Source organism: Pelodiscus sinensis, chromosome 11, assembly GCF_049634645.1.
Source record: "Pelodiscus sinensis isolate JC-2024 chromosome 11, ASM4963464v1, whole genome shotgun sequence".
Classification (NCBI taxonomy): domain Eukaryota; kingdom Metazoa; phylum Chordata; order Testudines; family Trionychidae; genus Pelodiscus; species Pelodiscus sinensis.
Genome location: NC_134721.1, coordinates 9,621,884 through 9,637,973, shown reverse-complemented (window position 1 = coordinate 9,637,973; position 16,090 = coordinate 9,621,884). Strand labels below are relative to the sequence as shown.

The 16,090-nt window shown below is 40.5% G+C and overlaps 1 protein-coding gene across 50 annotated transcripts in view; it reads left to right on the top strand.

Moving 5' to 3' along the window:
- FOXP1 (forkhead box P1) overlaps positions 1-15,228 on the top strand; it is a 562,577-nt gene extending 547,349 nt beyond the window's left edge. For all 50 annotated transcript variants that reach the window (XM_075938629.1, XM_075938614.1, XM_075938618.1 and 47 more), the window contains 2 exons: positions 360-526; positions 10,487-15,228. In XM_075938629.1, the coding sequence (XP_075794744.1) occupies positions 360-526; positions 10,487-10,631 (312 nt within the window). In that variant the 3' untranslated portion in view covers positions 10,632-15,228. The remainder of the gene's footprint in view (positions 1-359; positions 527-10,486) is intronic.
- Positions 15,229-16,090: the final 862 nt, after the last annotated feature.

The following is a 16,090-nucleotide window of genomic DNA, read 5'->3' as shown; positions in this document are numbered from 1 at the left end:
ACCAGGTTACATCTTAGATGTCTTTCAGCGGTGCTAAAGTAACACAGTGAATCTGAAAGGCCCGAGTTTATACTTTGGTTATGTTGGTGTATGTCTAGAGTAATTCAGTTGGCTTCATTCTGGATTTCCACCGGCATAACTAAGAGAAAACTTTAATCCTCTGTAACTGCTCATACACTTTTTGATCATTTAATGACAGCCTGGTACTCTGGTAGAATGGAATTCTTTTGCTGTCATTGCTTTTTTAAAACTTTTCTAATGTAAATGAGAAGAGTATTTTTGAATATGTGGTTGTGTTGTGAGGTATATAAAAAATGTGTGGCCATGTACTTCATACACTTTTCCTTTGTCCTTGGCAGGCTTCAATGGCTGATAATAGTATACCTCTATACACTACTGCTTCCATGGGAAATCCCACTCTGGGCAATTTAGCCAATGCTATGAGGGAAGATCTTAATGGTGCAATGGAGCATACGAACAGTAATGGGAGTGACAGTAGTCCAGGACGTTCCCCTATGCAAGCAATGTAAGTACAGAATAAGTGTGTGTGTGTTTAGGGGTCTCCTACAATGTAACTGTGATAGTCTTCAGTGATTGTGTCTGAAGTTCCACCAAGTCTGAGCTTCTGAAAATATTTAAGTCGATTAGAACATAAAAGGGCCGTTTACCAACATCCACATAAAACCAATCAACTCAATCCAGTCTGACAAGTTCACACAGCTGTAAAATTGTGAACTCATTTGCCATTCTCTTCGGTCAGTTCCAGACAACAGAGCTACAAAAACACGCTTAGGCAACTGTATGAAAAGTTTTTGTTTCAGTCTACTTCAGACTATCCAGTAAACATGCTTGGCAGGGCTTAGCTGGGGGAATGAACTTGTTTAGCTGGTTTAGCTAGGCTTTAATGAAGGCACATGTGAAGGTATGCATGATTTCCAGATTGCTCTTAAAATATCAAAAGGAAAATTAATAAGGAGCATTATATCAATAGAGAGCAATAGAACAAGTGCCTGTGTAACCACATCAAGTAAGAGGAGATTGCTGTCCATGCTAAATGCAAATGACACTGGAGCAAAATAGGGGTGTTAATGTATAGACATTTAAATGATTAACTGATAAATCTGGGCTTATTGTTTAATCCAAACAACTACACGTACTCCCCACCCTTTGCTGCTTCTGTATCAGAGATAGCAGCACGGGGGAGAGGGGCAGGGGCAGGCTGGAGCCAGTGCTCGTGGGAAGCTGCCTTAAAAGCCAGCTCCCCGTGAACACCAGATCCTGTGTATCTGCATGCTTCCGACCCCTGCACTGCTGCCTCTGATAGGCATCAGGCAGGAGCAGTAGGCAGTCGCTGCTACGCAGAGAGCAGCATGGTGTAGCGGGGAGCTCCCCAGGACTGGGGCTGGGAGCACACTGGCTGCCTTCCCTGTCCCATCCCCAGGGCCTATCGGATAATCATGTGCATTTAAACAATTGTTAAATTAAACAATATCTAACATCCCGAGAGCAAAGCGCTAGTACAGAAAGAGGTAAGCCAGAAACGGTGTGCTGCCCCTGTGGGGGAGGGGGGGTGCTCAGTATTTGAGTGACTGAGTGAGTTTGTAAAGCTGTAAATTCTCCTCTATCCCCCCAAATTATATACTAGAAAATTGGCAGCTGGAAAGGAAAGCAGAGTTTATAAGGCATGCAGTTCTCAAATTTTAAAAAAATTGTTTATTTGGAGCAAGTGACTACTTCTGGGGGGTAAATATGGGTAAGAGCGCAGTCCATTTTATCTGGCTGTTCATTAAAATATACTATAAAATCATTGGCCGAGTTATCGAAGTTCATGTTAAAAAAAAAATCTGAAACCCAAGTAACTTGTAACCTTTTTCTTTGAAGTAATTTGAATACAGGCTTTACAAAAGTAGGTCTAAATCAAAAGTAGAAAAACATTAACCTAATACCATCCTAGTAATTAGTTGTGAAACTAATTAGCATTTAATGGCAAAAAAAGTTTCCCACCTGCATAATATGTTGTGAGGGCGGGGGGAAAGGGACAAGAATCTAAAGCTCTGTATACTTTGATATTCTAGCATTTTAAATCAGTGTACAATGTGCTTTGAAAAATATCTTTAAAGATGGCAACATTCATTTTTAATTCATAATTAATTTGAACATTGTCTTTTACCATTTACTTCAAAACATTTGAATAATGAGTTTAGCTTTTGCAGTGATTGTTTGTGCAGTATTAATTATCTTTCCCAAAGTAGCATTACGTGACACACTGTTAGTACTATCACAAATGGATTCCTCTTCAGGCAGTTTTAGTCACAATTGGTTATGCTCTACCCATGCCCATGCACGGTTTTAGGGGAAAAGGAATAGAAGGAGATGGATTTTTTTCCCACAAGAATAAGGCCCTCTCCTGGGCTAACATACAGAAATGAAGGTTTATAAATTTCCTTTCATCCAGGTATTTTTTTTTTGTTAAGATTCAGGACTCGTACAGTTCGTGTACTTCTCATTTCACCTAAGATTTCATTGTTTTTGAAGGGAGTATGTGGTGGGAAAAATAACAAGAGAAAAACAGAGAAGCACATTTCGTGGAACCATATACGTAGCTGTGCCTTTGCTGCATTTAGTACCCATTGTTTAGGACTTACATACTGTGGCGAGAGGCACAGTCACCTCAGACGCGAGAGAGGGGGAGAGTGTGTCTCATGTCATCATTCACAGTGTCTTGGTGTGATGTACTCGTCCCTCTCCCGGGGGAAGCTGTTGCGTCCTTGAGGTTCTTGGACCTACACCCAACCCTGCATTCTGAAACTCACCTGCAGTTCTACATTCACACCCCTCCTGCTGAAGCCGTGCAGCCGTGCAGCCTAGCAGCCATAGTCTTTAACAAACACCCATCTCGCTGGGGCAGAGCGGCCTACGGGCCAAAGTCAGTAACAACAGCCCCTCACACTGGGGTAGTGCGGTCTGGTAGCCAGAGTCTTTAGCAAAAGCCCCTCCTACTGGAGCAGAGAGGCCTAGCATCTGGAGTCCTTAGCCATGGGTGCAGGCCCCACAGCTGGGGATTGAGGAACAGGTGGGGGGGGTCAGGCCCTCCGTATTCCATCGGGTCCCATCCCAGGGTCCTGTTAGAAGTAGCATGGTTCTCTGCTGACTCAGTGGGGAATCCCACCGTAACATGCTGAGCCCCTCAGGATACAGTCTCCTACCTTGGGCTACTTTCTACCAGTTTTCACCAGCCTCCTTCCAGGGTCCTTCCTCCAGAGTCCAGGTGGGATTCCTTCAACCAGGTGAGCCTAGCTTCCCCAGTGCAGTGGAAGTCATTCTTCCGCTATACTCTACGCTGGTTAGGCCTCAGTTGGAGTATTGTGTCCAGTTCTGGGCACCACATTTCAAGAAGGCTGTGGAGAAATTGGAGGGTCCAGAGAAGAGCAACAAGAATGATGAAAGGTCTAGAGAATTTGACCTGTGAAGGAAGGCTGAGAGAATTGGGTTTGTTTAGTTTAGAAAAGAGAAGATCGAGGGGGGACATGATAGCAGTTTTCAGGGATCTAAAAGGATGTCATAAGGAGGAGGGAGAAAACTTGTTCATCTTGGCCTCTGAGGACAGAACAAGAAGCAATGGGCTTAAACTGCAGCAAAGAAGGTTTAGGTTGGACATTAGGAAAAAGTTCCTAACTGTCAGGGTGGTCAAACACTGGAATAAATTGCCCAGGGAGGTTGTGCAATCTCCATCTCTGGAGATATTTAAGAATAGGTTAGATAAATGTCTATCGGGGATGGTCTAGACAGTATTTGGTCCTGCCATGAGGGCATGGGACTGGACTCGATGACCCCTCGAGGTCCCTTCCAGTCCTAGTATTCTATGATCAAGATTCTCGGCTGTCTCTCTGGTGTCTCTCTGGCTAGTACCCAGGTCTGGTCCCACTGGCAGTTCACCTCCCAGGAGCTTGGGCAGTGCCTCTCTCCTCCTCAGCAGCCAGCCCAGACTGAGCCCCTCTCTCCAGGCCTTTATACCTGGGCTGCAGTCTGAGCATGCCCAGCAGGGCTGTGGGGGCGGGACTCCTTCAGCCAGGTGAGCCTAGCTTCCCTAGTGCAGAGCTAGTACACCCCATCAACCAGAACCCCAAAATCCCTTTTTGAGTTGTAGCATGACATAGTTTGTTTCTTGAATGATTCCATATTCTCAGATTGATAAGTGTGTGTTCTGTACTGAGTATTTCCTTTGGTTTAAGTAAAAATGCAGCCAGGTGTATGCCCTGATAGCCGCTTATGGGCTTTCCCATTAAACACGTGTTTTGAAATACTTTGAAAGGCCACGGAGCAGGATGCTGTTCAAACATCACAGGGTTTACACTGTTTGCTAAATATAATTACGTGCCAACATCAGATTTCCAGCGCAGACTATCAGAGTCATAGATGGTTATTCTTTGCAATATCTTATTTCCATTAAGTTCACTTTATAATGACATTCTCTATTCTTTTGCAAAACACACTTCTCTGCCATAATGCAAATTGTTTTTTAACAGTTCCAGTATATTGGAATAAATCAAGCCTTAAACTTTATCATACGGTTTAGGAGACCTTGTTAACATGACAACTAAGCAAGTACAACACTTTAGCTGAAGTCTCATTACCATTCATTTCTTTCCTTTTTATGACACATTGAACTACTGCTACCTCCCCCTCCCCCCTTTTTGAAACACTAGAAAGTAGTCACATAATTACAGCTTGGGGACATAACACTTTCATCCTGATATGCTCCAAAGGTAGCCACAAAGCAAACTATTGCATGCTGTGTGCGCCACCAGAACACAGTGGCTTTAAACAACAGTCAGCTTTATTAAAAACGCCTCTGTTCCCAGAGTGGACAAACAAAAGAATTACTCAGATGTGAAAAGGAGGGAAATCTGTGTTCAGCAAGGTTATTTATTGTTAACCCCTTCTGAAGCCTTAGACGTTTCACTTAAAATGTGTTAGAATTCTGCTCGTAAACAAGAAAGACTAAATAGAGATTCCAACTGGTTTGGCAAATTATAAAAATCTCCCTCTGCCTCTGAACATTACATTCTTTAAACTGAACATTGAGATAGTGTTGAGGTGTTTGAAGAGTGTCTGAATTAGAGGGTTTCCATTTTCCCTTGCCATTTTGGTGTTGCAATGAAAACATCACACAAGGGGCTGGATTGTGGTTTTGTTTTTGTTTTTCCAAACACAGTTTCTGCTTGAAATTTGAGTAGTTCAGAGAAACATCCTCATTTGAAGAGATGATTGCTTCAGACTGGAGTCTCACTGCTTTTCACATTTGCCCAACATTTCAGCAGCCTGGGGGAAAGAGAGGTGTAGAGGCATATATGAGAGCTTTGTGATTCCCTATAGCTTTGTCTCACTTGGACTCATTCAGACCTTTTCACTAATTTTCCCTTCACTTGGCTTCACATCCCCAGTGCTCTGTTTATTGCTTCTGGGGACAAACCCACACCTCAAAGCGAAACTCAGTCAAAACCACCCGGTTTCACAAGCTTATAGAAAAAAACCTTGAGCTGCCCTGCGGTTGCGCTGGAAAGGTTCAAGAACCTTTTTGGGAAAACCTGGATTTTGTTTCAGATTTGCATTAAAGTAGGTGTTTGGCATGATCTTGGAATTCCTAATGAAATTTTCAAGCATTTCTACAAAATGGAAGGCCTCCTCTGGGAAAACCCCTGGAACCATTAAGAAGGGGAAGGATAGTCACTCACCGTCTATTATTGTAGCAGCTATCATGGGTTTTATGCCATGTCTTTTGCCGATAGTCTGTGCAGTTTCAGCTCCAATCATCTGGTCATACCATAGATCCCTTTCTGTGGTAGCATGCAGGTTAACTCCATAGAGCACAACAGCACGGTATGAAAACATTGTATTAACGTGCATGGCATCCTCAGCACTTCCCACCCCAAATCTCCAAAGCAAAATGGCATCTAATGTCCAAGGGAGAAACTAAACCAGATTTGTCCTAAGAAACTGTTATGCTGATTGGAAACGAGACAAATCAGTTATATTCAAGGGCTGTTGTATCTGAGATACTCAATAACTGCACAAAGTGCGGCCAATATCCACCCAATCTGCTAGCACTTTGTTGTTAGAGCTTAGTGATAGCGTGTTAGCCTAATAGATGGGTGAGGTGGGCAGACCCATTAACATGTGAAAAATAGCCTTGGAAACTGCACAACCTGGGGAAGAAGCCGTCTCCACAATGCCATGTCAGGTTCACAAAACCACTGCACCTTTACTTTTGGGGGGAAAAACGATTAATTTTTCAAAATAACAAAAAAAATGGCAACAGTGACAAAAATCACAATGAGCAAGACTTTTAAAGAAATACAGTACTCTATATTACTCCCACCAGGATAAAGGAATGTAAATGCAGAGCTCTTGCTCTGTGTGCATAGGAGCTCTTTTTTCTTTTTTTTCACATTTTCACCTAGGAATGTCATGATGCATAGAACTGTAGAACTCGAAGGGACCTCAAGAAGTCATCAAGTCCAGTCCCCTGCCTTCACGGAAGGACCAAGCACCAATTAGATTAGGGTTGGGAACCGTTTTTGGGTCAGGGCCATTGACCAATAGGACAGTCAGTCGGGGGCTGCACACAAGTGAGAAACAAAAACAATCAAAACCACCTCACGTGTGGGCTCTCCAATGCTGGAGGGTGCACCGAGTCTCAGGGGTCAGATCCAGGCAAGCCGGGGGCTGTATCTGGGCCATGGGCCTTAGGTTTCTCACCCGCAATCTAGATCATCCTTGATAAATATCTGTCTAAACCTGCTCTTAAATATCTCCAGTGATGGAGCTTCCACAACCTCCCTACGCAATTTAGTCCAGTGTATAACCACCCTGACAAGAAGTTTTTCCTAATGTCCAACCTAAACCTCCCGTGCTGCAATTTAAGCCCATTGCTTCTTGTCCTATCAGAGATTAAGGAGAGTAATTTTTCTTCCTTCTCCTTGTGACACCCTTTTAGGTATTTAAAAGCTGCTATCGTGTCCCCTCTCAGTCATCTCATTTCCAAACTAAACAAGCCCAATTCTTTCAGTCTTCCCTCATAGGTTATGTTTTTTAGAACTTTCATCGTTTTTGTTGTTCTTACCTGGACCCTCTCCAATTTCTCCACATCTTTCCTGAAATGTGGTTCCAAGAACTGGACACAATACTCCAATTGAGGTCTAATCAGCACACAGTAGAGCAGAAGAATGACTTCTCATGTCTTGCTCCTGTAATGCATCCCAGAATGATGTTTGCTTTTTTTACAACAGTGTCACACTGCTGAATCCTATTTAGCTTGTGGGTCCACTATGACCTCTAGATCCCTTTCTGCAGTACTCCTTCCTAGACTGTCGCTTCCCAGTCTATATTTGTAAAATGAATTGTGACTTCCTAAGTGACGTACTTTGCATTTTACCTTATTAAACTTCATCCTATTCATGATCATACCATGGGTATATTCTAGTTACAAATATAATAGATCTCTTTGCATATTGATGTAGTCCCAATCAACAAAGCACTTAGCACATGCTTGACTCTTTTAACTTGTGATTATCCCCATTGACTTCAGGGAGACTTCTTTCTGGCTTTGCTGGATCAGGCCCTGATTCCCAGTGACATGAGACTACTCCACATGCATGTCAGTGTTCTTCCACAGTTGTCTCAAAACTAAACTGTCTGAAAACCACCTCGTGGCAGCTGATTTCTGCTGAGGTCCTAAATAGAAAAAAAAAAAAACCATGGCTGGGGTATTTTTATAAAAACTGACAGATTTGCTACTCACTGGCCCATTAGATCCCAAGCATGTTGACCTTTTCGGACATAATGCGAGGCCCACCTGTTTTTGTAGATGTTGGCTGGGTGTGGTGGGAGTATATGTTTGCTTTCAGGAGATCCTCTTCCCAGGTCCAGAGAACAGTGACTAGTGTATTTTCCTGTATATTGCATGAGCCCCCAGAGACTTGTTATAGGGTATGTTTTCATAAACTGAAAAAATAAAGATGTTCGATAAGCACTAATATGCCTCTGTGCTGAGATAATTTCTCTCTGCTCTTTCTCTGCCACTCGGGATAGAAAGTGCAGCTAATTCCCACATATTGATGAAGTTACCTTTGCAACTCAAAGGCTGTGTCTACACTTCACCCCTTTTCCGGAAAAGGGGTACAGTGTAGACACAGCCAAAAAGTTGAAGTGTGGAAGCATTGTAAGGCAGTCACAGCTGATATTAGACATCTGTGTAGTCAGCTTAGGGGATATTTCCAAATCTGGTCCGGTTTCAAATGGAAATCTGTTTCTAGAGTATCGTGACTTTTTGAAAACTTAAAAAACAGCAAATAGTCTTGCAGCACCTTAAACACTAAAGGTGTGTCTAGACTACAGGGCTTTTTTTCTGAAAAAAAGTGGCCTTTTTTCGAAAAAACTTCCCCTGCATCTAGACTGCTGCTGCGTGCTTTCAAAAGTAAATCGAAAGAACACGGCAGTTTTTTCGACTGCAGAAAACCTCGTTTTACGAGGAAGAGCGCCTTTTTTCGAAAGTGCCCTTTCAAAAAAAGGTGCTATGTAATGCAAGCTATACTTTTTCGAAAGAGAGCATCCAGACTCCCAGGGTGCTCTCTTTTGAAAAAGCCGCTTGCTTTTTCAAAAGTACTGGTTGTAGTCTAGATGCTCTTTTTCGAAAGAGGCTTTTTTGAAAGTATCTTTTTTGAAAAAGCCTATTTTGAAGGAGGCTTGTAGTCTAGATGTAGCCTAACAAAACATGTAGATGGTATCATGAGCTTTCATGGGCACAACCCGCTTGGTATCCTTGGGCGAGTGACTTTGCTTCAGTTTCCCCCATCTGTAAAAGTGAGTTAATGAAACCAACCTTTTTGGTAAAGCAGATTAAAGTCTACTGATCCAAAGCACTGTGTAAGATCTAAGTTTTGTTGTTAGCCACTTGCCTTGTTGCATCGCTCCTTTTCCTTGCTCGCCCATGCACAACAACTGAGTTTAGAAGATAGTCAGCCACAGTCACCATTCGTGATTGGATCCCAAATTTACAGATTCATTTTTCCCCCTCTTGCATGATGTGCAAGCAAGTGAAACAAAAAGCATTGCCATTCCCATCTAGCCAGAATTACAAAATGAAGGGTAATTATTGTAAACCATTTATCATAACTTGATGCTTTGTAAGAAGAAATAAAAAAAAAGTTTTTAACCAGGAATGTTTGTGCTTATGATTTTCTATATATAGCTTACATGAAAGGGTTAAATTATGCTGGCTAGAGAACAACCCACACTGTGGGAGGTGGATAGCAACTCAACCAGAGACAGAGAGGGACTTGAACTCATTAACACTTTATTTTAAGGCATTGCCTGCAACATCAATTATTTAGGAAGCAAACAGGGTCTCCATTGGCGTGTCACATTATTAATACTTGATAATGTCAATAAAATCCTAGTTTCCTATGAAGTCCCACCAACAAGACACTATTGACTCACATGGCTATTTTACATATCAAAAGCTACTGAACAAAAAACGTAATTTGTATTTGTGAAGGATTTGTTGTAAATATGATTTACGAACAACATTTTTCAATTGTTATCATACCCGTTTTGAATGACCAACCCGCATTCCCCTGCGGGTTATTCATGTGCTATTCTATAATGAGAAATTTGGCAGATCGCATCTCTTTAGTGCATCCTTGTGCCCACCATGAGCTGAGGATCATGTTCTGCCTTGTTTACAGCTGACAGTGTTATTATTCTCGTTAGGGCTCTGCTTTCTTATCATATTGTTGTGTTGAGCGAGCCTTTTCCTCTCCGTTTGTGTTTCCTGGCAGAGCTTTTCTTCCCTTATTGACAGTTTGTAAAAAATATGCATTAATTTGGAGTTTAAAGCATGTATCATGGTGTCTCTTTGCTGTGTTTGCTTGAAGTTGATTAATGATAGAACCTCACTTGGGGTCGTCCTCTGGAGAGTTGTCTCACAGGTTCTGCATGTTAACTAGAAAAGCAGAACACACAGCAAGGGATGATTAGCCCAGCCTCCACCCGCTCAATGGGCTGACAGACCACTATTTTGCTTTACTGTGCTCATTTCACGTATTTATCCAAAGATTGTGTTAATCAACTTAATATGTCAGTTGAGAGCATATTCTCTAAATCCCATGAATAAACCATATAGAAGCAAATGCTCCTCTTAGGATATTTTCCCACTGAAGCAAAGTAATTGTAGCCATATTCTTAGCTATACACTTTTTGGTTGTTTGTTTGTTTTTTTCTTTAGCAGCAACCCAAAAGTTCATAGGCCTGAATTTTATTAGTAGTGACCATCCACAACTTCTGGAGAAGTTAGTTCGAGCTGCCCAGTGTTCAGCGTCTCTGGAAATCAGGCCTTCAATTTCTCCAAAAAAGTCTGTGTTGCCAAAGCAGGACAAACTCATTTTTAAACAGGGAAGATGCTAATTGACTGTTTTAATTTTCCTAGGCACCCTGTGCATGTCAAAGAAGAACCGTTGGATCCGGATGAAAACGAAGGCCCACTCTCCTTAGTGACAACAGCCAATCACAGTCCAGATTTTGATCACGATAGAGATTATGAAGACGAACCTGTAAATGAGGACATAGAATGAGTATGCCTGACGTCATTATCCTGAGAATGAAGATTGAAAAAACACGTCAAATTTAGCTGTGAAATCTCTCCATTATTGTACAGTCTGGAGGATTCTCAGTACACTTTTGACAACTATGAAATATGTTAACTCTTAGTGCCATCAAGTATCCCATTTGGGAGTATTTTTGATTTTTCTACTTTTTGTTGAAAAAAGGAATTTGTACTCTGTGCATTGGATGGACTTGTTTGGTACTTGGGATTATTTTCCTCTCTTACAGTCAACATCAGTGTTGTAAATTTGCGAAACTGATTCACTTACCCACATATAGCAGCAGGTTTCGGACTGCAGTCCTGCCAATTTTGGACACTGAGGACATCAAACTCTGAGCATGTAGACCTAAACTGCAGATCAAGCCTTTGCCCAGATTTTAAGGATTCCAATGGACAACATATTTGCACAGTACTGCATGTTGGTTATCACTGCCTTTACTCCCCCACCCCTCTTTTTTTTTTGTTTTTGTTTTGTTTTGTTTTGCTTCCATTTGGGATGGGGAAGGCATGTGTGTGTGCGCGCGCGTATGTGTGTATACTGGCGAGGGGGTTACAAGACAAATTATCCCAAACTTTTTAATGTATTGCTTTTATTTCCTCTCCCCTCCTCCCCTTCTGCTCTACCATTTTAAGTTCTGACCTCAGGCCACATCTCGGCCCAGGGCCTCTTGGAGGCTTAATGTTTTTCTGTACTTTGTGATGAATGTTAATAGGTGTTTTTATTATACAAAGCTGAATGTCATTGAATTGTTTGTAGTTTTTTCCGTCATTCATTCCAGTCTCCTTCAGATGCCATCATGTTTTCTTTAGCTATAGAAAACATTCCATTTTGGTGTCTGTTTTTTTGAAAAGGTCCCAAATGCTGCACTGTGTACGCATCGAAGGGTCATCCAACAGAGAGAGAGAGACAGAAATGAAGTACTGTAAGAATGCGAATGAATGACAGATGAACATAGAAATACTGTAGGAAGCAACACACATTCATTCCACAAAGCAGGGGTTTTTTGGTTTGGGTTTTTGATTTTTTTTTTTTTTTTTGGCAGCATTGGTGAATATTAGCAAATGCCACAAAATTGAACAGCACAAAGAAACATATGCAGCACCAACAGAATTCACTTCATTAGAGAATGAATACTACAGTGGCAGGCTCTCTCAGTTGTTTAACATGAGTTTTAATGGGCCAACAAATCTTTCTGGAATATCTGAGATTACCAAAATGGGTACCTATACATTTATTATTGTTTTTCATTTGCGAAGAGTGGTTGGAAAGATGACTTCATTCAACTGTTGTAATATGTGGTGACATTTCTCAGTTAAACATCGGTTCAGCATTGCTTGGTGGCATTAATCTGTTTGAACACAAATTAGATTTCAGATTAAACTTGTGATGGCAGTTAATAAGGACTGAGCCCACTAATGCTACAGTGTTAATAATTTCAACTGTGCAAATTCTGTACTGCAGTTAAGATTGTTATGCAATATTAGACCAGCCAGTATCAAAACCTCACCGTAGAAAACAGTAAATAGTGGGGTGGGGGAGAACAGCACTGGGGCTTGTTTGGTAAAACTGGCAGTGCTCTTCAAAGCAAACATTACATACAGAAAGCTGTTGTTACAGGTCAGTACACATCAGTCACCAAACACCAAAACACTTTCATTCTGCAACCACTTTTCTGTCACTCATTTATTTATGTAGGACTGTAGCTTTTGTTTAATTATTATTTCAAAAAAAAAAAGCTTTTCAGAGCTTAATTTATATTCTTCTTTGTACCTTTCCCCCCTAAAATTACCAAAGATATTACACAAAGGTAAATTATGTTCTCTGTTATATGCTTTATCTTATGAAGCCAAATATCCTCTTATTGTTGATCAAGGGAGGCTGAAGGATTTAGAGGGAAAAGACAAGAATATGGGCTATTGCTAACCTTAGAAGGGAAACTGCTCCTTTATTCTAATAAATTTAGATGGCCAAGAAAATGACTGAACCAAAGTTACTTTTTATTCGTATTCCTTTACAGCAACCAAATCGAAATTCTGTGAAGAGAAATTGAGGAGCTCTTTTGAGGTTAAAATTAGGAAACAGTGTTACAGAGGGAGCCATAAGAAGGGAGCTGGAGAAAGCAAATGCAGTTATTTTGCAGAAAATTGGAGTGTCAAATAAAGGAGACAGTTTAATAAAATACAAAAGAGAACAGAAAAGCTCCCACAATTTTACTGGACCATATAATAGTATTCCTAGATTAAAACATATTTTGGGGTCTTTGTTTTTACAGATTGTATGCCACTTTTGTTTAAGGATTGTGCTAAGATGACTGCTTTAATTTTGGTTTTTCTTGGCACATTTGCTGAGTCTTGTTTAGTTTTTGATCCACATTTTTCATAAGGAAATAACACTCCTGTCCACACATAAGCTTTGATACAACAAATTTCATTAGCAGTTACTTTTCTAAAGCTCAACTCTGCGTTCTGTTTAAAAGAGAGAGAGAGAGAGAGAAAGGGAAAAAAGGGCAGTCCGTGGTCATTTGAAACTTTTTTTTAAAGTATATCCAGGCAGCTTCATGACGTGCCGGCAGTAGCCAGATGGGGATCCTGAGAAGTGGTCCCCATGTTTCTAAACTGAGTGGTTTGCTGGTTAGTTTGGTATTCAAGAGGATAAAAATCTGGTAGATTAGTTCATTCTCAGCATGTGTAGCTAGACATGAGTAAAGATAACAGCATGAGAAACTGTTAGTACGCATACCTCAGTTCAAACTGTTAGGGAATGAGTAAATAAAAATACATTTCACTCAGTTGCACTTAGTTGTATGTCTTGCATGCTTAGTCTAAAGACTGTAGCAAACTAAATAAAGAAAAAGAGAAAAAGAAATAAAAATTAGATTTTAACATATCTGACAGGTGTCACAGCCTTGCAGAAGAACCAACTGAAAATCTCAGGCTTTACATCAAGCAAACTTCACTATGATTTTTACAATTCTGATTCAATATCCTTTTGGATATACAGTTGCTTCGTTAGGGTGGGGGTTTATTATGTTGTACATATATATCCCAATGTGTCCGTGTGAGCCTTTGTCTTTTTTGGGGGGGGGAGGGAGGGAGGAAAAGGGGAAAAGGTCCTTTTTTAAAATACCATTGCTCAAAAAGGAATAAATGCATACCTGTTTGTCAAAACACCTTTTGCTTTTTGTGCAACTGCTTTATATTAACTATACTAAAAAAAAACTTTGGAAAAAAAAACTACTGTATGTAATGGAATTGCAGAATATGCTGCACATGTATTTTATTTAGTTATCCTTGCTTTAAGAATATTGGATGACATTTGCTGACATGTGGGAGAAAATCCCTGACTTTTTTTTTTTTTGCTTTTAAATTGTAAAATAGTTGACAGATTATTTTTTTCTCCTTTTATCATTGATCGAAGACTCTTTTGTACAGTGTGTGTTGAGCTGGGTTTTTTTTTTTGTTTGTTTTTATACTTTCCCACCCCTCTGTTATCTTACCACTGCCATTTCTGGCTGTCTTAAACAAAGGTTCATACATTTGAAAACTAAAAAAAAAAGTTGTTTTAAAAAACGTTTTTCTCCTGCTGCAGTAAATATTTTGCATGATGAATTCCAGGGTCACACTTTCAAAGTTTATCAGTGAAGTAGTGATTAATAATGGGGCGTGTCAAACTATTGAACTTTTGTATAAAGAAAAAAAAACTTTACAAGGTGCCAAGATGTAAAGACAATTTGTTACATGTTTTTTTTCTCAAAGAAAAGCGTACATATTATGAAAGTAGTACCATGTATCAGGTAAATCGCTGTCAGGAATGAGAGTCAAAGCCTTCCTTGTCCACAAAGAAAAGTTTGTAAATGTAAAACCTGTTAGGTTTCTGCATTTGACTAGAAGTGATATGAAAAATCAAGGCTTATGTAGAACAGTGACCACAAAATATTATCATCTTTGATTGTCGCTTAAAAGAGTTCAAATACAATTCCTAGCACTCTTCTTAAAACTCAGATTTTGGGGGAGAGAATGGGGTAGGGATTGTGATTCTAAGGCATTGCAGATCATTAGATATTTTATATATACGTATGTAAAAAAAAATTTTTTTAATAATTTTAAACTATTGTAGTTTTCGGATTGCCAACAAGCTACATTCCTTATAGCGTGAAGAATGTGTTAAACTATTTTGAAATCCTTTGGTACCTTTGGTTAATGTACTCGGACTGAATTTTTAGATGTTTCAGAAATCACTTAGCGTTCTAGTCTTGAGAGGTAAATTTGCAGTTGCATTTTAATGGGCCCAGAATAGGTAACAAAATATCTTCTACCCATAAGCCTTGATAAAAATGGTACAGTCCAGACTGTTAGCATGGTGCTTCATGTGTATGTGCTGCCAGTAATGAGATTTTTTTTTTGATAAGGCATAAAAGAAACTCATTCCTTACATCAACTGTAATTCCATCATTCCATGTCTGTTGATACAGACAATAAAAAATGTTGTGTAGTCAGTACTAATTACTGACATTATAGCATTCTCAAATGCAATAAAATGCTGGTTGTTCACACTGGTAATACAAGTTGCCATGTCCTAAGTTTTTGTTTTGTTTTCCCCTTTTATGATTTCATGTTACTGACATTCACTATGGTCCCCATCCTGCAAAAACGGATCCCCATGGACAGGAGCCTGCCCCTCACCAGAATCTCCATTAAAACCAGGTCAGTGGGGCTCTTTGTGAGTACAGGGGTCTTCCCAAGCACAGCATGTAGCAAGGCCTGGACCTAACAGGGAATGCTTCAGCCATGGTGTTACAACCAGTCTGAGCATAGACCTGGTCCTCCAAAGATCAGAGTGTCCTTCCATGTGACGTCATTGGAAGGCACTCTGCAGCTCCCAGAACAGACCCTTGCGTGCATCTGTTTGCAAGTAGAAACAGTGGGTTTAGCCTTTGTAGTCAGAGTTGAGGGGTGCTCTATATTTTACCTTACAGGCATAGAGATGAGTACCTGTTTAGGAACCAATCCTGCAAATACTTCCAGGTCCTGGGAACTGTACCATCGACTTCAGTAGGAACTACACTAGACCGGGAAGGTTGGGTTAAGGTATGCAACGCCAGCTACGTGAAATACATAGCTGGAGTCAGTGTACCTTCATTCGAGCATGGCACCATCTTCAGAGAGGGAGGCTGATGGGACCAATTCTCCCGTCAGCTTCCCTTACTTGCTACTATGAGGAGTACCAGAGCCACCCTCAGTATAGGATTTAGTGGGTCTTATATAGACCCACTAAATCAAACACCAGAAGACTGATCTCCGGCACAGCAAGTGAAGATGTGGTCAGAGTTGTAAGCATTCTTCCTAGGTAATAAAGGGTTTAGCGGATGAGACCAAATCACAATAAAGTTCCAAGTGACGTCAACTTAGACAAACTTTAAAGAAAAA